The sequence below is a fragment of the Cydia amplana genome, chromosome 18, assembly GCF_948474715.1.
Source record: "Cydia amplana chromosome 18, ilCydAmpl1.1, whole genome shotgun sequence".
Taxonomy (NCBI): Eukaryota; Metazoa; Arthropoda; class Insecta; order Lepidoptera; family Tortricidae; genus Cydia; species Cydia amplana.
Genome location: NC_086086.1, coordinates 11442132 through 11466020, shown reverse-complemented (window position 1 = coordinate 11466020; position 23889 = coordinate 11442132). Strand labels below are relative to the sequence as shown.

General features: G+C 38.6%; 2 protein-coding genes across 2 annotated transcripts in view; one reads left to right on the top strand and one right to left on the bottom strand.

The window, feature by feature from the left end:
- LOC134656432 (elongation factor-like GTPase 1) overlaps positions 1 to 23889 on the top strand; it is a 232131-nt gene that overhangs the window by 186072 nt on the left and 22170 nt on the right. The gene's annotated exons all lie outside the window — the stretch shown is intronic.
- On the bottom strand, positions 619 to 21032 carry LOC134656439 (protein giant-lens). The gene is made up of 4 exons (XM_063511972.1): positions 20761 to 21032; positions 4292 to 4416; positions 1896 to 2163; positions 619 to 1280 (listed from the first exon to the last, which is right to left on the bottom strand). The coding sequence occupies exons 1-4, from the start codon at positions 20944 to 20946 to the stop codon at positions 1035 to 1037; spliced, it is 825 nt and encodes a 274-aa protein (XP_063368042.1). The 5' UTR covers positions 20947 to 21032; the 3' UTR covers positions 619 to 1034.

The following is a 23889-nucleotide window of genomic DNA, read 5'->3' as shown; positions in this document are numbered from 1 at the left end:
TTCAACTTGGATCACTTTTTTTCAACTCCCCGTAAGTAATTCACATTATTACGTGAAACACGTTGAACATTAAACATCACGATTTGTTCATTTTGTTCGTACGAGTATTTTACCCCAATTAACATAGATTCAGCCTACTGAAGTTACGAAAACAAAGTTATAGTTTTTAGAATTAGCTGGTCTTTGTTATTGATTGGGGTATTTGTCCAGTTCTTATAAAATAATACCATTAATAATAAAAAAAAAAGCATTTCGAGCTGCCTTAAAAGTTTTTGTACTAAACAGGTATTGAGCAAAGCAACCTTTAGAGCGGTTTCGCACTACATCCGAATCCGTGAAAATATGGTCCGAAGTAGCCGTAGAACTATTTCTATGGTAATTTACGCACTAGATCCGATCTCCGTCATCCGATTTCGGAAAGAAATCAGACGGATCTAGTGCGTAATTACCATAGAAATAGTTCTACAGCTACTTCGGACCATATTTTCACGGATTCGGATCGGACGTAGTGCGAAACCGCTCTTACGGCTACCACCAGTTTGACACGGACATATTCGCTAGCGTGTGCGTAACTTACTTTTTATGCATATCGCTCGTACTCGCATATTAGTGCGAGCGAAATGTATAGAAAGTAAGTTACCTACGCAGAAGTTAGCGAATATGTCAGTTTGATACTGCTAAGGCAGTCGTGGTAAGGATACTTAGCGTCATTGTAATCAAAAGAAAGGCGTTCGTACAACACTTGTCGCGTGACTGTTGTTTACAGCTGTGAATAAATTAACAAGCTTGTCTTATCCACAACGATAAAATATATAACGGCGAATTCATGTCTTGTTGTCGGATTTTCGCCTTCTAAGTTTGATTATGAATTGGTGCACAGCTTGCCGGTATGCTCGAGTTCGAAAATCGATTATATTTTTGGTAATAACCATGTAGGATAGATTGTTATATAATTACACCGTACAGACAAAAAAATCGACAACAAGATAGAAATTCCGCGACTCAATTAAGCCCGTGATAAAGCGTAATTATTTTCAGTCTTTCTCGCCCACAAACCGATACGTCTCAGGCGGTTCGGGCATGCAGTACCCGTGGTAGGTGCGGATGTCTTCGGCCGCGTACGTCACGCCGGCGAGCACGCCTGGCTCTGTGTGATGCCGCGGGCAGGCGTGGTCGCGCGGGCACTGGCAGATCGTGTTCGCGTTCACTTCGTCGATCTGCTCGTGACGCCGGCGCACGCTGAACAGCTTGCACGGCTCTTTTCGGGAGCAGCGTAGTCTCTGGAAAGGAGTAGGGGCTGTGAAATGGGGATGCTACTGGTGGTGTGGTGTCGGTAGGTTGAGAATTTTGCATTTGTTACCTCTCCTGTGAGATGGCAATGTGAAACCTTTCTATTTCTACCAAACGCAAGCAAGGACAGGAAACTGGCCTAGTTAGATTTGACTCTTCGAAAAAAAATTCCCCCTTTTTCATTGCATTTTACCACGCACTCAAGTTTTACTTTCCATGTTTGCTGGCTTTTAATATACTTTTACGTACACAATATTTTCAATCATACAATAATAAAAAGCTCCCACTGTCGTCAGCGCCATCCCGCGACGACCGCGCGAACTAAAAGGAAAGGAAAGGCTCGCACGGTGTTCTGTGTTCTCAAACTTGTGTTAGTGCCTCTGCTCTCCACCAGGTGTCGTTAACGGTGTCTTCTTCGACAAATACATGACGAACTCGCAGAGGCTGCGTGACCACAGTACATGGACAATGTCACTAACCTGTCACCATTCACCGTTCAGGAATTATCTTAACGTTTTCATTCCACTTTTAAAACCCTTCTAATCCCAACTTAACAATGTTCCGTTGGGTGGAGTAATGGGTGAATAAAACAAAAAGCAACTCACGCTGATAGGCGAGCACGCAAACTGATACTGGTTGCCCTGCTCCCCGCCTGGCGTCGTATACGGTAGCTTCTTCAGCAGATACGTGACCGACATCTTCGGGCAGTGGCAGCTGATGATCTGCTGCGTGGCGTTGCTGTCAGGTAACGTGTAGATGGTCCACGCCGGGTCCTTGAAGTACCGGCACTTGGGCAGCCGCTTGACGGGTTCACAGGTCTTGTAGAGGGTGGTCTTGTCGGCGAGCGTGTGGTTGTCATCGGCGGTGAGTTCGCTGAAAGGAAATCATTTTATCAAAATACTGGTTTCTCAGGAATAACGTATGTGACAAATTAATCAAATCAGTTTCTTTCAAACTGTCAAAGCAATTAGCTAAGTATACGAAATATTTTTATACAATATTTTTATTTTTAAGTGGTGATTTATTTGATGCGTGGTGCGAAATATGATATTTTAAATATGGGCAACATGCCTGCTCTTTCACAGTAACAAATAAAGCACTATTAAACATTTTGGCAAAGAAACATTATGTAGGTACTACGCGTAGAATGTGAGAAGTTTTTGAAAATTTGCCATGTGGAATATTTTAGACTATCAGTACGATTTTGGTACATCTCGAATATCATCGAATATCAACAATGCTTTTTTATCATATATAATTAAATTTATTAATTGTTGTACAAAACTATAATAAATTCGTGACTCTCCGTGTGTGTGGTTTGTGAGACCCCACACCAGAATCTTTTGAGCGTCGGCGTCTAGTCAGCGCTATGAAAAACGGTGTCATTACGCAGTTGCGCCAACGTTGTATCGAGCAGCAATCATAGAGTTCTTAGCCAGATGCATGGGAGATACTAGTGGGGGATAGCCTAGGAAAGCTCTTAGGCATTTATCACTACCGACTATAGGCAGTTTCCGACTCATATCGAAGACATTTTTACAGTTATGTAACCTAATCCTTTGTAATAAAGGGAAAAGCGGCCAAGTGCGAGTCGGACTCGCCCATGAAGGGTTCCGTATTTAGGCGATTTATGACGTATAAAAAAAACTACTTACTAGATCTCGTTCAAACCAATTTTCGGTGGAAGTTTACATGGTAATGTACATCATATATTTTTTTTTGTTTTATCATTCTCTTATTTTAGAAGTTACAGGGGGGGGACACACATTTTACCACTTTGGAAGTGTCTCTGGCGCAAACTATTCAGTTTAGAAAAAAATGATATTAGGAACCTCACTATCATTTTTGAAGACCTATCCATAGATACCCCACACGTATGGGTTTGATGAAAAAAAAATTTTTGAGTTTCAGTTCGAAGTATGGGGAACCCCAAAAAATTTTTTTTTCTTTCTATTTTTGTGTGAAAATCTTAATGCGGTTCACAGAATACATCTACTTACCAAGTTTCAACAGTATAGTTCTTATAGTTTCGGAGAAAAGTGGCTGTGACATACGGACGGACAGACAGACGGACAGACGGACAGACGGACAGACAGACAGACAGACAGACATGACGAATCTATAAGGGTTCCGTTTTTTGCCATTTGGCTACGGAACCCTAAAAAGCGGCCAAGTGCGAGTCGGACTCGCCCATGAAGGGTTCCGTATTTAGGCGATTTATGACGTATTAAAAAAAAAACTACTTACTAGATCTCGTTCAAACCAATTTTCGGTGGAAGTTTACATGGTAATGTACATCATATATTTTTTTTAGTTTTATCATTCTCTTATTTTAGAAGTTACAGGGGGGGGGACACACATTTTACCACTTTGGAAGTGTCTCTCGCGCAAACTATTCAGTTTAGAAAAAAATGATATTAGAAACCTCAATATCATTTTTGAAGACCTATCCATAGATACCCCACACGTATGGGTTTGATGAAAAAAATTTTTTTGAGTTTCAGTTCGAAGTATGGGGAACCCCAAAAATTTATTGTTTTTTTTCTATTTTTGTGTGAAAATCTTAATGCGGTTCACAGAATACATCTACTTACCAAGTTTCAACAGTATAGTTCTTATAGTTTCGGAGAAAAGTGGCTGTGACATACGGACGGACAGACAGACGGACAGACGGACAGACAGACAGACAGACATGACGAATCTATAAGGGTTCCGTTTTTTGCCATTTGGCTACGGAACCCTAAAAATGTAAACGTGTCTTTGACGTGCTGGTGCATATAAATATTAGGTATTAGATAAGTATTTCAGTGGGCCCCACAAAATCGAACTCGAGGTCGCGGCAAACCTCGACGGCGTTGGCGAGATGACCTTAACGCCTTTGACAGGAACTGGTGGGAGACGGGTCAAGACCGGGATACGTGGAAGGGGAGGAGGGAGGCCTTTGCCCAGCAGTGGGACACTCTAGGCTCATATAAATTAAATAAATAAAGTATTTCAGTACCTTGAGCACGGCCTGTGACCCAGACACCGGCATTTCTTCTCCAGCCAGGGCTGCGTGGTGTCGTACAGGTCGACCTTGCTGCACACCTGCCGCGGCCTGCACGCTGGCAGGTCATCCTCTGATACCTGGAATGAGAAACATTAACGTTAACATGAGTTACAGACTGAAATAAATGCCATATACATATATACTAAAGAAAGAGTGACCAAGCTAGTGGCGGAGGCCGGATTTGTACGTCTTCGGCTAACGCCCTGGACCTCTAGGCTAGGGTAGCGTAGTCACGGCGATACCCGTCCCAATTTCTCGATTATATGCGATTATTTGATTTGTTCCCTAAGTTGTATCAGTTATAACCCATTTCAAATGCCATGGCGGGATCCCACTTGAGACGGGAAACTTTTTTAGACTTTGAAGAGTAGAGCTCGTAAAGCAATTGTTAAATAATAGATCATTATGGTGTTCTTTGTGCAGTTTCAAGTGGAATCCCGCCATGGCATTTAATATAGGGTATACAGACTTAAGGATCGACACCACCCCGCTGCGTAAAAGATTTTACGCTACGCGAGAAGAAAATCTCACTTCCTGCCTGGCCAAGGCAAGACGTAAAACTTTAGACAAACCACGAGCGGTAATTCGTAAAGCCCCAGATCGCATATTAATGGCCCTCACCTTCGGTTCGGGCCACAAACACCTGCGATCTGGAGCATTTATGAATTCACCTCCCTAGGTATGTAATGTACTATTGACGCACCGTTTACGCAGCAAGATGTATGGTGAAAAAACAAGCCACTGCCATAGGCCGTAATTTAAAAAAATACAACGAGTTAATGACTTCGTACAAACTAAACCTATTTAGATTTATGCATGTAAGCCTCTTATTATTCTGTATAAGTACAAAATAAGTAATTTATAATTGTTATGCAAACTATAGTGTGCGCTGACGACACGAAATACACAGTGTAATCATGTTTATGTAGATATCGTCATTAGTAGGCTAAGTAAGGCATTGTCGGGAGCCACAGACAAGACATCCTCTCGGGAGCTGAGAGGTTATATCAGGGATGTTGCGGATGCAGATTTTTTGACATCCGCGGACGCGGATGCGGATACGGATATTTAAAGGCTCACATCCGCGGATGCGGATGTCAAGATTAGGTACTTAAAAAAACGTCAAATACGACATTTTAAGTATTTTTTTATTAAAAAAAAAAACGAAAAGTTTAGTATTTGAGCAAGAATATAGGTGCGTTATATTTAATAAACAGTAACTTGGCCGACTTTTCTGGATCTAGACGATTTCGTTATAGGTAATGACAAAATTACCTAGCACTTACGCCGCCGCTATGACGTTCCTGTACCGATTTGTTCGACATCCGCATCCGCATAAGCTCCGCATCGATTTTATGCGGATGCGGATGCAGATGCGGATGTTGAAAATAATGCGGAAGTTCCGCGGTTGCGGATGCGGATGCGGATGTTCGCAACATCCCTGGGTTATATATATGTCGGAGGCAGATCGTAAAATCGGCCATATCGAGATATTCCTAGACATCAACGTTTGACGATTTGCCTAGCGACGTTTAGGCATATCAAATATGTAGTAGGGTGTGATATTCCTAGGCATATCATGAAACGCCGGCATTTCATGATCTGCCTAGCGCGACCATCAGCCATATCGTGCAAACTCAAGGGGTGATATTCCTAGGCAGATCATGAAACGCCGGCATTTCATGATCTGCCTAGCGTGACCACCAGCCATATCGTGCAAACCTCAATGGGTGATATTCCTAGGCAGATCATGAAACGCCGGCATTTCATGATCTGCCTAGCGACGACCAGCCATATCGTGCAAACCTCAAGGGGTGATATTCCTAGGCAGATCATGAAACGCCGGCATTTCATGATCTGCCTAGCGCGACCATCAGCCATATCGTGCAAACCTCAATGGGTGATAATCCTAGGCAGATCATGAAACGCCGGCATTTCATGATCTGCCTAGCGACCACCAGCTATATCGAGCAAACCTCAAGGCTCAAAAGGAACGTAAACTTATATTAAAAGGTACGATCTGGCAACACTGGGCCTCGGACGCAGCGCCATATAGAATGCAGCGCCACCAGTGGCAAAAAATGCAATTATTTTACGATGCGATCGGTATGTATGAATGAAGCTAGGAATTCGACGAATACATTGCTCCCATCGATCTGCCGAATCTTTTATAAGACAGATCGTGATATGCCTGAGTTAATTTTAGTCAGATCATGAAATGGCGGCGTTTCATGATATGCCTAGGAATATCTCATCAATTATTTTACGATGCGCCCGGTATGAAGCTAGGAATATCAACGAATACATTGGTCTGACCGATCTGTCGCCTCTTTTATAAGGCAGATCGTGATACGACTGGGTTCATCTTAGTCAGATCATGAAATGGCGGCGTTTCATGATATGCCTAGGAATATCTCGATATGCCCGATTTTACGATCTGCCGCCGACATATATAAGACGTTTTAATGACAGGTCGATATATCGCCGCGTTGTACCTACACTATAGCAATTCACAAAATGTTTAAATTTTAAATACAGATGCAATATGTTACTCCCACCATTTCATCTAGATTTCCCAAAAACAATAGCTTTTATAAAAGTATTTTAAAATGTAGTCCAGTAACTATAATTTCATACGGTATTATACTATAATATAATATACTATCTTTGGTTATAAAATTACAAAAACAGTTTAAAAAGTTCAGAAAACAACAGTTTCACAAAACCCGAAGCTAAACTCAAAACAAAATGTGTTTCGATAATAGTCACAGAACTTCGCCTCAATGTTGCCGGACTCAACTCGTAAAGATGTAGTTTTATAAAATGTGGCCCGGGTACATAATATGTTAACATTTATCGATTTGTCGCGATCGATGGCTCGTTTAATAATTCCACGCACATTGCCGTTAACATTCCAGGTATAACACTAACACTGTGCCATTTGCCTCACCTATCAATTTCTACGAGAAAACATTTTGTTGGCTACTATCGATTCATCCGTTAACGCTTTTTAAAATTCATATCATAAACATCAACTTTAATGATGTGGAAACAATGTAGGAAATGTTAAAAATATGGACCATATCATTTAAAAAATCCAATTCTGAATAGGAGCACAGGTGTCAAAACCATCGCTACACAACATAGCTTCATAAACATTGAATTAAATAACCTGCAAACATCCATTTATCAAACTTTGAATAGCCTTTATAGTCCACCCCGAAGACATATGTTTGTAAAAGCTTTGTGTCATTCACAATTTTAATAGCCTTTTGACCCAAAAGTCAGGTGAAAATCGCCACAAAAGATCGCTCGTGGGAAAAATGAAATGTGCAATCCATGTTGCTACACACCTGTCGCCACGGACCGATCATTATACCCCATAAGATGTTAATCATTATCATTCACACAATACGGTCTGACACTACTTCCGAAATGAGTAAAGGCATATAAACTTCATTATGACATATGCCTTTTTGATTGGCGTTGAGGAACATGTGTGCTCGAAATACGAAACCTGTTGTCGAAAAAAAAAATTTTTTTGTGACGAAAAGGACCATTGGTCGTACTCCGGAAGGAAGACGTGCTTGGCAACCTGTTGGGCGTGGGAAAATTGACACTGAGCACTGCCTCAGGGTTGCCTGCTGCTTAGGGCTTATGGTATAATTACATATATGTTTAATTAACTTAGAAATTGCCAGTATTCAATAGTTTTTGTAATCGGAGTTTATCATCCCTTCACACTACAACCAAAAATAACATTTACAACAAACTCTTTCATCTTGTTCCACTTGAGATAATGCTTAATTAAGGTTACCTACCCGTATACCAATAGTAAATATTATAATATACGACATAGGAATATAACTATGTATAAGACATATTATGTTGTTAACAATTAACATATAAGTACACATTTTCTTTAAGAATCCAGTAAGAATATCGTACTTGATACCGGAAAAGCGTAGGTAATTTTATTATCTATCGACAAAATTATTTTAAACTTAATTGCTCATAACATAACCATAATTTATCATCATCATCATCATCATCAATAAGTAAGTATTCATCATATCAGCGTTAAAAATGCGTGCAATGTTTTTTTTTAAATGGTTTAAAAACTTCACATCACTAATTCTGTTGTAGTTGTAATTCCCTCCTCTTTCATGCAAGTTCTTTTACGGCCTGGTACAACACGAGAACACGACATATTTACTGACAAACTACGAGTACTACAAGTGACAACCCTAACAACTCTGAGGTTTGAAAAAAACTGATGTTTTTTCGTTGTTCCGGATATACTTCCCGTTTCTTGTTGCGATAGATTTCGCGGAAGCGGCCCGATCTTACCGGATACAGCCCTTTTGTGTGCGGACAAAAAGCTCCGAGCCGAGGAACACACTGCACAATGTTGACTTACTTCACGTGTGCCTCACTTTAAACGGGCGCCAAGAATTTACGAGGAAAAAACGACTTTTCCGTTTTTGTAACTCGGCACAGAAAGCTACATCAATGATTTATAACTCAAGATAGGTTATTAGGCGTTCCAAAATTGAAACGCTTACCTTGTGACAAATTGTACAAGTTGCCTGTAGTCGCGGCTGGACAAGCAAGAAATGTGCACGTGCTAACGAGCTCCGGCACACCGAAAGAGAAAGAGACACAACGAGTGTGACAAAGATGGATGGAATGAGAAAATTAATGAAAAATAACAGATTTTTGTATTTTTGTGCTCCCCAAGTATGAGTATAACCTATCTATGGTTATATAATATCATTGAGCTACATGTTGTTTTTTGCAAACAGATGGAATATTCAACTCGTCTTTACCATTTTGGGATAGTCAAAGTCCCTTAAATCTATAGCGGCTAATAGGTCAAATAACAGTGGCATCTTTTGATCACGTTATCGCGTTAGTCAGAACAAACCAAAGGCCAAATTGAATCAATCACTTAATGCTTTTCTTTACACATTACAAAGATTATCTCAAGCCGCATTAAGATATCTAATCGAGACCATCGCGTGTACCTAATTTATTCATTTGACTCGAGACACTGATTTTAGTAACGACCGCCCATTTGTAGCTGGGAGGCTCAACGGATGTTACGTCAATGATTTTTTGGAAACGTTATTTGAGACCTGACCGGGGGCGACATTTGCGTTTTCGTCCTTTTCTAAGTCGTTTTGAAAACCAGACGTGGCCCATCACCTTTTGGATCCCTGAGATATGGACCATACAGTTTTCATGATAAGGTTGTTTTTCAGTTGGTGTGGAGGCTGTGGTGCGGGGGTGGAGCGGGTCGGGAGGCGAGGTATCCGGTTGCCGGACAGGTGGCTTGCGCGCGCGCCGCGCCCACTCTAATGAAATAATTTGTTACCAGCACCGACCGACCTTCCACAACCGTCCTACCGCTATCCCTATCCCCCACGTGCTTTGAGCACTTCGCTGTCTTACTCGCACGTATCTTTGATTTAGTACCTATTTTATTGTTAGTTCGTTTAGTCAAAAGTTAAACTAATTTATTTTCTTTTTATCTTTTTATGCGTCGTGGTGAGTGGAACATTCAGTGTTGCAACTAGATAATAGAAACTACCTATACATTTATATGTATTTGCTATGTTAGCTCCACTTGAAATAGTTAAAATCCATCGACAAGTTTCATCCTTTCGTAGTTAACATCTAAATACTCGTACGTACTCATATGATATTGGTAACTTAATTGTGTATAACATAAATCTGTCTAATCGCTCTTTGGTCGATGTACCTATTACAAAATGTACGCTTACTAAATCAAATCAAATGCAAAATAAGTCCTTTAGAATATTAAAAGGGCACAGGAAACGACGAAATTATACAATTAATTTGTTGTTGTTAAGTTTTTGTGGTTGTTTAATTATAAAAGATTTGGGAGCGGATTCGCCTCAGGCGCGGACGGACACCCGACTCGCACTGCAGCACTGCTTCTAGAGAGCTTACAGCTCAGGAGAAACCAATGTATCTGTTACATTGAAATCCGTACTAACTATACTTAATCAGAGACCGAGCTTATACTGGTTATTTTTAAATGGTTGACTCGGTAAGTCAATATAAAAACACTTTTGGTAATACAAGTAGCCAACAAATTACGATTACACATCGCCACTGGTTATATCAGCCGCAATCTACTTCGCCTCTCATCACTTTTTATCATGCTTTTTAAACCCTGGTACGTACTGCTCAAGGTTAAATTTGGCGTGTTACTTGGTAAGCTTTGGCAGATGACTAAACATAATTTATTACATGATGTTTATTACGAGCGTTATTAATATGAGGCCTCGAGCACTTTTTAACTGCGTTTGTTAGCCTTCATTGAGTACGAGTACATGAGTGTTCAATATTATAGATACATATTTACAAAGTACTTATAAGAGAAGAGCCATTCACATCACAAATAACACCTGAACTTATTTCGTAGGCACGAAGTGTATTGATTTTGTAAGACTGTTAGGACTACTATTTCAAAACCTATTTATGAATGAAATACCTCGAATCTTCTAAACGCTAGACAATTGTCATGCATAAACCATAAACACCATTTAACCGATTGGTTGCCCTTATGTATCATGTCGGCAGCTGACATCTAAAATTTGACGGAAATCTATAGAGAACGTTTCTTCGCAATGGTATAAATTTTATTCAAATCGCATGAGTAGAGCCGGAGCAGATAAAAACTTTCGGACCAGCCCTCGTAAGATAGGCTTATTCTATTGTATAAAAAAATTCAAAAACGCTACACATATTTCCGAAAACGGGGATATTTACTTACTACATTTTTAAACTTTACTTTACCTCTATATTTATACCGACGAGAATACACGCACTCACAGACTCACACGCATCCATTGTAGCTTCCATCCGGAGGGCCCATTCAAGACGCACGTGGCCAGCCCTCTGAGACGGATGCTAACCTAAGACTTGTTGACGGCCATATTCAACTAGCTTTTTGCAGGCTCAGTGACAGGCCTGTTGATTCCATTGACAATGTAACATTTCGTCCGTTGTTATCCTATCCGCTTAATAATGGGGTCGTTACTTAATTACAGGTAGGTATCGAATTACAGCAGGCGGTCTAGCATGAGTTGCGTTCTCGCGCGCGACTCCATACATCTAGCGCGACTTCAAGTATGGGGTCACGCGCGAGAACGCAACTCATGCTAGTCCGGCAAACAGCGTTTGACATACCTGAAATTAACGTTTTTAGGTCGACTTCTTATCTCTTAGGGCGTCCGCTAGCTGGCGCGGGTGCACGCAGCGGGCGCACGCACACGGGTGCCATTGTAGGTAAAATCTGTCGCACGCATCCCCGCCAGTTAGCGTTGGTCATGCTCGTACTATTTTTCGTTAACCCGCTCCGTGCAACCACGCCCGCTAGCGGACACCCTTATCATTATTCATTTCGTAATCAAACTAGATAATACCTACCTATCAAAAGTAAAGAGGGTGTGTTGTCTGTTTGGGAAAATCTCCAACGCAATAGGAAGAAAAGATGTCTCGGTTGAAAGGGTTTTATTTTTCAAGTGTTTCTTAATGCTTCGACTATCCCCTTTACTATTTATAAGTATAATCGTTTTGTTTCCTCTCGTTTTGAGTACTTACACAAAAGTTTTTATGTACCGGTTTAATAAAATAGTTCAATTTAGACTATTGAGTAAGTTCTTTTTCGTTCCGTTTTTAAGCCTTTATTTCATACTAGCGACCCTCCCCGGCTTCGGACAGGTTAACAAATTATACATAAACCTTCCTCTAAATCACTCTATCTATTAAAAAAAACCGCATCAAAATCTATTGCGTAGTTTTAAAGATAATAAGCATACATACATACATACAGACAGACAGGGAAGCGACTTTGTTTTATACTATATGTAGTGATGAGATAGTTCACTCTTTTCTTTCAGAACCTATTATGCTTCAGCTAGCTAACACATTAAACTTCATATAATTTTATATATAAGACACTTCTATTTCTTACCAAGGCACTTTCTTTAACCGTTTCGTTAAAAGTAAAATAAGAAGGAGTATTTTTTGTGCCTGCGTAACACAGGTGTCCCATCCTTTTGGAGTCCTATTGCTTTTTTTAAACCTTGCGCCCTATACACACGGCAACTTCTTATTTAAAAACTTGTTTGTCGTCTCTGTTAATAAAAATGTTATTATGATGGAGCAACTTTTAGCGTTGCCGTTACAATTTTGCATTGACTATGTTTTACAAAAATAAGTACTCTAAAAGATACTCAACCTAACGATAACCAGTAAGTGCTAGTAAACCTATAAATAAAGTATTTTCTATACGTACGAGTCCTTTCATACTCTCTCTTACTTAGAATCAGTTGCACGAAATCGTATGTCAGCGTGTTCGTAGTTCGTTAAAAATGCCTCTACTAGCTGCTCTCATTACAATGTTGTGATCACAAAGAGAATAGTAATAAAAATAACGGACGTAAACTTAATCAGGTTATAAGAATGTAGCAAAAACTACCAGGTTGCCCTTAAGAGCCCATCAACATGCCTCCAAAGTTAAAACGGCCGTTTTTGTTTTGAGTTCATATTAGACTGACGAATCCAGCAAAATTGAAACTATGTAAACGTGTGATGTATTCAAAAGGTAATTTAATACAAGATACAGTACGTAGCGGCCCCCTTTTTTAAATATATTTCGTTCAATTTAAATAATCACGATTATTTAGCAGTGGCGCTAGTGTGCACGTTGATGGGCTCTTTAAAAGAAATCTTCTATTTACTTGCCATGTGCATCTGCCTTTACCATCATTGTTGGCTCGAGCCCCGAGCTCGTCCCTGCCGAGGTCACTCTTTGCATTCACTTTTCTTTACTGACGCATGTCCCGGCCTTTTTTGTGTGTCCGTACCGAAGCGTAAATTATCTCATTAAACCCATTGATCGGAGCCAAGATTTATCTAAATGCTGTCATCACAAAAAGTGTTTATTCCAATAAAAAGTTTAAACGCTGTTAGCTACCGTAACGTGGAGGGATGCTTCTTAATAGTAAAAAATAGAAGCGGTAGTCGACTTAATTTTTTGGACGGCTAGTGACTTCGCAAAATTTGTGAAATAATAACGAAATTAGCTTAAAACTTTACTATTGCCGATGATATCGCCGAAACTAAATTTTGTGTCAATATGGATCTAAAGAAAGCACGTTTTCAGGATTAATTCATAATAGAACTAGCGACCCGCCCCGGCTTCGCACGGGTTAACATATACATAGACCTTCCTCTTGAATCACTCTATCTATTAAAAAAAACCGCATCAAAATCCGTTGCGTTCTTTTAAGGACTATGAGTTAGTCAATCCCTCTAAGATTTCTTACTTCTATAGGTGTCATTTTATCACGTAATAAATTCAACACACGCTGAATAAAATTAACATTAACTTAATTGAAATATTCGCAAAGAACTCCGTTACATGCCTAGAGTATTCATATACATATACATAATTATGTTGAAAGCAATGTTCTTTAATATAAAATTTAAATAGCTGCTTGGATAGCCTAGTCAATTAGGATGTTAATCGTGAAGGTATGCCCATTGTTAAGGCCATGAGAACTGTTTAAAGTTAATTTCATTTGTATGATAAAATAATTTATATGCTAAACTGTTTAGTTTATTCAGAACGCAGAGATGTAATAAAAGGCTTAACAAACACAGGTTTACTGTTCACTTCCGTACTAGTACGGAATTTTTGAGCAAAAATTATAATGTTACGCTTCCTTTGGAAATTAAGTTGGGGGTAGTCGGAAACTGCACATTGTCACAATATATTGTCACCTAACCAACCTAGTTACGTTAGGAATATTAAAACTAATACATTGTATATCACACGACTGTCATTAACTCATTATGCAATATAGAACCAATAAGGAATATAGCGAGTTCACAAATACGAGACTTGCAGCGACGCGGCGCTAGCTCCAGTTACCGAGGATCCATCGGATATTTGTTCAAGCCGATACATCCGATATTGACTTTGTCGATCTACCTACTTGCTGTTTATACGTATAAGTACAGTACGTACGTACGTTCTTTATAGTAAACAAGTAGCAAAGCGACATCGACAAGTAAATCCATACATAGATAGATTCTATAGCATTTGTGGGTATGTACTTACCTATCTACGTGGAAATCAATCTGTTTGCTTGTAACCTTTTTCGCTTGTACCGATTTAAGTAAAAAGCTTGAACTTGTTACGTAACAAGTTCAAGCGTAATAACGATATTACACTTATTACGTACATAAAGTGTTTCAAAAGTTAATCTAAAATAAAATAGTTAAACAGATTATCCGATACAGGCAAAGGCAGGCGAGTGGATAAACGCAAATAATATCATACACTCCCAAAGAAGACTATCCAGTAGTGAGTGACCGCGCGATTAGGAAGATCTGAGACATCTGCTAATGATAAGCGTTAGCTATAATTTCAACTCTGTAAAATTAAAACACATTTGAAACCTACGTTATATCTTTGATGATGTTGGTGATGATGATGTTACAAATCCTATTTTGTAAATAATTTCTTGTAAATAATATTGTGACATATAATACGAATTATTATGAATTATTATTATAAATATATGAATATGAATGATAACCCTTACTCGTAACCTTTCTTGTGTTAGGACTCTCTGACTCCCAAATCGCGCTTAATCCGCTGAACCAATTTAGATGACATTTGGTATGGATATAATTTAAGGCTCGAGGAAGGACGTATTCTATTTTTTATCAATCATCATTATCATCATCCTCCTCACACGAAGTCGCGGGCAAAAGCTGGTACATTATATTCATGGGCATTATATTAGGTACCATGGACAGGAAACATTGTAGCTCGATTATTTCTTATTTTATTACTTATGGGCTTATAATGCTAAAATACGACACACGGCTTCCGTTAACGTAATTAGGAAAATCTGTCGCTATATTAGCTTCCTGGGTAACGAACTTATTTACTCCATTTGTTCCCGGTGCCCTAGTAATCCATTTAAAATGATTGACGACCAGTGAAGGGAGTGTTCATGCAATTTCCGCGATCGCATCGGCTAAAATATTAAAAACACATTAATCGTATTAACATTTTGGCTAAGACTGCTAGCACTAGGCCGATCGACCTATAAAAATTCCAAAAAAACTATAATAATTGGCGATCATTGATGACATAGCTACTGTTTACGAAAATAGCCATTTGGTTGCCATTTCGTTCGTTAAATCACGCCATTTACGTAAACGTATGATTAAATTGTGGTTTGGGTTGGTTCGGGTTATTTGCTGCGGTTATATGACTTCTCAACGTGCTATAGAGATAGCTATGTTTGGGGCTTCTCTTCGTGGTATAATTAAATATGGAGATTCACAAAATAACTAAAGTATTTCACATATCTCGTAAGATTACGTTGAAGTGCCGATAGGGAAAATAGAAATAGCCACATATCCCGAAGATATAATGGCCGAGTGGCCGACTACTGGACAAGAAAGTGCTGCGGAGGACCGCACTTTCCGGCGATCAACGGGAGACCTTTGGCTGGTAAATAAAAAGATAAAAAGAGGACGCCTGTGGATAACGCGTCTATGAACTTACTTATTTATAAAAACATTTTAACTTTCATCATCATCATCATTTTAGCCTTCGGTCACCCACTGCTGAGCATAGGCCTCTGTCTTTTAACTTTACTTTCTGTAATGTAGTTACAACTTGTTTAGCTTTAGGCTTGGCAGTAACCATCGTGCGGGCTGGATAATTCAGGCCAATATAATGCGACACCCGATATGCCCACATTGTCAACACAAAGTGTATTAGGTACCTACTTGCCTCTGAAGCTATTTTGCGACAAGTGATCAATTGACAGGGGTGTGATTCGAGTTGCATTTTCCATACTGTAAGGAATAAACATGTAACTTTTACGAATATAAGCCATGTGGCTTCTTTCTCAAAAGGGAGATCACCGGAAAACCATATAAAATGCTATTCGACTAGAAATCATGCCTACGACCAGAATTTGTGATACATATCAGTTTCACGGCTGTAGCCAAATCAAAGATCGGTTGGCATCGAATATGTACTCGTACATGTCCTCCGATAATGCTGGGCATCTCTCAAAAATGTTTACTATTACTACTAATAAGCTCAGGTATCTTTGCGCTGCTTGCAATGATTCCTCGCAATTTTGACCATATCTTCGGCCCACCGCACCGTCTTCCATGTATCTTTGAATATTCGAGGAAGCTGTTCGAAAAACTTGTCTAAAAGTCTGTCGATTCTGCAGTTCTCTGACATATACTTACTAGTACATTTACATACGCAACACTATAAAAGATTCGTACTTAACTTACAAATTGTTACTACATTAACCGTTTATTTCCTCATTATTCCATAACGTTACGTCAACCATAATGAAATTTGATATCAAAAACATTCGCAAGCAATTTAGTTTAAAGACTTCGCCTTCCATTCCTGTTAACTACTGACTGTAGTACTTAAGTAATAAAATACAGTAGGGTAATCTAGGCTAAATTAGTCTTTAACAAACAAACAGTGGCGAGCCTAGATCAGATTACGTTTAAATGCGTCGCCATTTTACCCTTATCGTAGTCGTAAGAAAATTACTTGCCTATTTTAAATGTTCTTACTGTTGGCATTATGTATATAAGTTGGCATTATTAAAAATCAAGGTTTTCATTCTTAAGGTAGCAGGTAAGAGAATGCCCAAAAATATTACACAATATGAGTGTAGATAGTAGTGTAGGTACTGTTTTTCAAAAATAAGGGGTAGCCTGATCAAATATATATTTTAGCACTTGTTTTATAAAAAGCACTTAGTCAGCTTGTCGTTATTACGACGAGTTTCAGAAAAATCAAGGCGATCACCCAGATCGAAAATTATCTCGGTAATCATCAAAATATTTTCCACGCGATTTGTTTTATCGCCATTAGTAAATGTACTAACCCAAAAACAACCTCGCATCTATCTACTTGCCAATGTTAAAACACCACAGTTTACTTTTGATGGCCCTAAAGCCTAAAAAGTAGTAGTCTTATTTACGACCCCGATTACGCAACCCCAACTGTCGGCATTTGAAACTTTAAAGGTCTTTTAGAGTCTTTAGATAAGCTTTGTAAGTGAGGAGGTGTGGCGGCGGCTAGATGTGAAGGCAAAGACAGTTTTGTTATTCAAATTTCAGCCAGTAATAAACTCCTTTTTCATCGGCCGTCGGCTCCTTTGACCCTCCCAGACACTTCATGCCTGATTATTGCCAAAATTAACAATTGCCAAGACGAAAATGCATTGTTGCGGTGTCTTATAGAATGGGTGTGTTAGATAATGCTTCGGAAACGCAGTGAGATTATGAAATAAAAGATAAAGTTAGAATGGCAACATTCATCGATTTCTTGTCCCATCAAGAACCAAATGCTTAGTAGGTAGATATAAAAAAGTGCCAACCACGCATTCTGGCTAAATTTTGAATTTATCATTGAAATGGAATAAAAACAAATTCGCCGATTCATAATTCACGCAACATCAACAGGATGATTTCCAATTTAATTTCATGCTAATAATGTAATGTGTAAAATTAACCTTATTAATTATAAAAATGACGTGAATATTTTTATGCAAGTCATTGCATTCCTTGAATGGTTACCGTTAAGTTTGAAACAGGCGACTTTTTTTTTCACCGAATCCGTGCACACAGGCCGTAGCCGTAACTCATCGAAGCTGTCAAGATAAGAATGAGTGAATGAACACCTGCCGCCACCGGTGTTACGCGTGCGCCCACGCACCCATTCAGACAATTCCGATTTTAAAAATTCCCATTCACTCAATAGATTCCAATCCTAAAGCTCCAAGACTTAGGGTTTAAAACTCAACAGCGGCAACAAACGTCTTAAAATGTAGAGTAGAACGAAGACGATTATCCCCTTTGAAATTATTATAATGATTATCAATTTTTTAAATTGAAGACTTGACATCCGGATTTATTTCCTCTCATTTTCGGGCGAGGAATGTAATCATTTTATTACAGCTTCAATTTTGTGAGAGGAAATCGATGGCGGGAGATAATTACGTATTTGTTTGCGGATGTTGTTGTCTCAGTAATTTTCTTTTTATTTCCAATCTGTACGTTTGACATACCTTTGAATCATAAAGTAAACTGAATGAAAGTTTAAGTTTCTATGTAGTAAGTATTTTTCCAGTCTTAATAGGATTTACAACATTATTTAGAAGTTTCGGTGAGGTAAACGTACTGGTGCTCGACGCGGTACTTACCAGTACATGTCATCTTGAAACTTAAGTCATTGTCAATAGAAGTGACAGCAGGGTGTCATCTATTGGGCATTAGCATGTCGAGCACTCGTACGTTTACCTTAATAGATTAGAATTTTCGGTAGGTAATGTTTTGTGATAAGTTATTAAGTTAGGCATAAAATTATAAATATGATTTATCCATATAAGAAGACGTATCCATAAATATATTATACATAAATATTAACGGAAAACAACTGTCTACTTCTCTGTCTTTCTGCTGTCTGTCAATCTGCAATTTTATTAATTAACCTTGGTTAGTTTGGTATGAAGATGTACTCTAAGATAGTTTCCCGAGGAGAACGTATGGACGATACGTACGAAATTACGGTATGCCCCTATACGTGGCCCTGCAGAGTTAGATTGAGTTTAAATGCCATGCACAGTTAGATTGGTCCGTCTCTAAAGTCGTTTTACGTCATGATCAGTCAATTTAAACCACGTATTTTAACAGGACGGTAAAACGGTTTTTATATGTATTAACTACCAGATTTCCGTATATTTTATCATATCACAGCTATTAAGGATTCTCAGTATGATTAGTCACGTGGGCCAGTGTGGCGTGTTTGTGAAATTTAACCGCTCGTTTTATACTTGTCAGTTTTAATTGATTTAATTGGTGGGAGGATTCCTTCGGCCGTATTGGAATAGTTGTACGTAGTTAATATTACATTACGTCAATACTTAGCGTGCGTCATTTAGGTAATCTGTGCACCCCGGTGCGTGTGCGTAGACGTGCACGTGCGCGTTGTAATATACAGTTCCTTATGAGAGACGACACACCGCTTGCGTGACGTGTGCGTGCGCGTCTCCAACATTTTAGCGCACGCGCACGTGCACGTCTACGTATACGCAGCCGGTGTGCACAGGCCTTTATTCTCATCTGAAAAATGACCGCATCAAAGGGTTGGTTGATTCAGTCATAACCAGAGATGTAAATCGTTTTTATAAAAAGATGGTAGTATATTTCTCTCTCAGGAACAGGGGATTTATTCGCTTAGCTTAGGCCTTTGGTTTCGAACTCCTAAGGGTACAAACCCATCTAAATTTCAATTGTATCTACGTGTATTATTTATAGCTTGAAATCATTTTAAAGTACGAGTAAAATTAGCATCTCTAATAGTATTACTACACAGGTGTAAGAATATTAGAAATGTTGAGAACCCCTAGCTTTGCCTCATTAAATCAAATCGAACTAGGTATATGATTAATAAAATATGAGAAATTACGAATATGTAAATTAAAAGCCAACGGAAAAAAATCACTAGGTACTTATCATAATTGAGGCAACTCCAAATACACCTCGCATATCAAAATCTGTCAACCGTTTGGGCTATTAGCATCTGTATGAAATGTATAAACACATTAAACTAGATACGGGTATGTACATACGTACAAACTATAGTTATCGATGAATACCCGGCTAATTCTTACAGGAATAAACGTGTCGGTTTACTTCAACGGAACTTACACATGTACACTCGTACAATACCGTACATATGTACTACATAGTTTACTAAACAATATAAAGGTTCTTAAAAATAAATAATTATTAGTTTACTATATAAAACGTACTATACGACTAACGACTTGCATCTTTGATGTAAGGATTTGCGATGGAAGTAAGATTACTTCAAAAATGTCTCCTGCCTACTGCATTGGACAAAATATATGAGTACTTACATATACCTATAAATTTATATGCCTATAAATTTTTCAAAGCTCTTAGGTTCCATCGTCAGATTACAGTTCTGACAAGAACTCAGGAGTCCCGCGACCGTCCAGGAGCTTTCGGATACAAATACGAATTTAGGTATCGTATAATTAGTATAAAATAAATTAGACGCTTTAATTAATTTACGCGTCGATTACAGTGACGTTTAGAATTATAAAAAGCAAAATGACAGCATTTTAAACAAAAAATATTTTGTAGTTCCAGTTAAAGCAATGAAAGTAAACGATACTTTAAGTCATAAAAAGTCATTAGAGCTGTACCAAAACGTGGCAATCTCAACAACACGTACTTAAAGATCAAATTACAGTTTCCAATTCCGTCAGTGTAAAAAGACTTACCCCAGTCTGGTATAAAATCTTGAGTCCACTCTTAAAGGGAGGCACGGGTCGTTTGTGCGGCAAAAATGGTAGTTTGTCCGGCCTCCTCAGGTGTATCTCTGCCGAGGGCCTGAAGGCCTCCAAGGGCGTTCTGATGACGCCCTGCACGCAGCACAGCCAGGCCAGGGTAACGCTGAGCACTTGCATGTCTACACTGAGTACACTGTGGATGTCGCTCGGAGGTCGGACGGGCGAAGACTGGCGTCGGCCGCGCCGAGGCAGGTATGAGTTGGCCTACGCGCCCGGTATAACCACCTCCGACTGCGATCCGTTGCTCTTGATACTTTAAGTAGCTTGAAAGCCTTAGCTCACTTTTCCTACTGATTTCTGTTATAGTTTTTTTATCATTTCCACGTTTTATAATACGGATATGATGTTGAATGATACATACAAAGCACCAAGTTACATATAATACTCGTATAATAACTTACACTATTAAAGTCTTTTTTGCGTTTGTTTAACGTGCCAATGAACTATTCTACATGGGGTTAAGAAAATAGTACCTACCAATGTGATGTAGAAAAAATTATAACGGAGAAAGTATAGTTCTTGTAAATCAAAATTAAATTATATTGATTGATAGCTTATTAAATTGGTCTATCATAATAACGATTTGTAAATGTGTAGTAACTTTAAAAGCTTTTTTTTATTCCAGGTAAGCAAAATGGCAAGAACCTTGAGACATTGGCGTAATTTAAAGTTAGTAAGTACTATAAGTATGTCATAAATGTTTTCTACTGCCACATGACATTCTTCAACTTGTGAAAAGGTACGTGACACGAATAATGAAAAGTCCTAACTATTATAACGTGATGTTTTTGAAAAGCAATTTTCTAAGTCGTAAAAATATTGTTGTTCAATTATTCAAAATTTTATCAAAGTAGTTCAGAGTTAAATATATTTTATCAAAGTAGGAGAGAGAAATGTTTTTTTTTTTTCAAAAGCTCGGAAAACATCAGTTTGTGTGAGAAATTAATTACGTCTTACGAGGATCAAGACCGTTTGCGGCCGCGCAGGCCTGACTTCCTACCGATGATGTTTTTCTACACAATCTTGTTGCTCTGATATAAAGCTGTGTCCACTATCATCGCCAACTTGAACTTAAGCTTGAATTAAGTTTTTTTGTAGATATATTGTCGCGTTGCGTATGTGTACCTGTAGGTATCTACGAGTATTACATAGACAATATACCTGTGTAAAAGATAAATTGTTGTGTTCTTATAATATAAGAACAATTTCGTATTTATTGGCCATTACAAATGTAGAGACTACTTCAATTATCAAAACTTACCGACCGCGTCGAACCTCTTAAACATGTTTCAACTCGCTAGTAACAAAAATTTACGATGTCTTTATGTAGGTACATTTTACAGCAATGGAATAATTGCAAAGTAGGTAGGTACACACACACACACCTACTCATATGCGGTTTAACCGTTTGTCGTTGTCTTAATATAAAAAAAAAACCTAATTGCATATTCAAACTTACATATTAATTTTTTTAACTTATTAAAATTACGTATTATGATACTAAATTAAAAAAAGGATTGCGTATTAGTGGATTCACCCTAAAACCGTTGATCACCACTACAACTTCAATGGGCACTCGACAAAACAATGCCATTCAAGTATTTCGTAGAACACTATTTCAAGAAATTCCATTGTCTATACAATATAACGCAGCTTTATCTGGCGTCTCGCTCGCTCCCATTCACTGTCCTCGCGCCCGCATGAATGAACCGCTTCTTATGAATGAACGGACAGTCGCTATCGTACTATACATGCCTACCTGCAGCTCGTAGCTATACATATGTTTTTTACGCGCAAGGGTGTGATTCTGACTTCTTACCGAGGTATTTTAACAGTAAGGCTTTACAGAACCACTATAAGAGCGCTTTGCGTTTATGCATAGTTGTTACGGATCTAGCTATACCGGTTTTCAGACGCGAGTCGCTAGCTCGCGACCAAACGGGATTACACCAAGCTATAAGGCCATTGAGAAATGTAGGGTCGACGTCAAAAACATATTTATACTTTTGCACCTTAACCCGTTGTAATAAGGCGAAAACTGTATACATATTTTGAGTGTATGTTTATGTTGGTTGATTCAATACATATAAGTTCTAAAGGCCGTGGCACGTGTTTTGTTTTTTTTTTCTCGAGTGATAAATGTTTTGCTCGGCGGAGGACGTTGCGTTTTGAATACAGTAAAGCCTCTTTAGGAGATATGGACGTAAATGATGTCAACGTGGCATATGTTTTCGTACGTCACTGACATATTAAATATATTGGTGGTAGGTCCAAGCCAAGTCGGTTTATATTTATTAGACCTTACAAGGAGTTAGTAAATTTGTACACATTTTTTAATATATTTAATTAGGTATACTTCCCGTGCCAGCAATCGTGCATGTATATTGTGAATTTCATGTGACATATAGACCATATCTACTTTTTTTTACATGACTAACCAAAATAGAAAAACATTACATTTTGAGAAACATTAACATTTCAGTGATTAACATCAACATGATACCTATAACAATTAAATGTAAGATAGGTACATAGCCAGTACACACATAGGTACTAAGTATGTACATAGGTAATTGATTTTATTCTAAAGGTGACGTTCGGATGTCAACTGCAGCTGCATTACTATTGAGGCGTCGTTGTTGCCGCCGCCGTATTTGTCAATTTCCTTGATAAAATGAGTGACAGAATTAACGTCATAATTGCGGCGGCGATCGTCATTCGTTTTATCACGAACGTCACTCGAACGTCACTCGTTGACAGATGCAGTGACGGCAACAACGACGCCGCAACAGTAATACAGCTGCAGTTGACATCCGAACTATTCCAAACGTCAACTTTACAAGATTTGTGACAAAATTAGCGATTTCACGAGCATTCTACTGCATTCACATAACGTGAAATAGGGCCCAGTGAAATATAAATGCGATATTTGATATCTTTTTTATTTTAGTCGTTAATACACCTAATAGGTTTGGACACGCAATGTCAGACAACACCCAATGAAGGTACAAGTATAGGTTTTCGGTATTATCAGAGACTAATAGCCAATATTAAAGATTG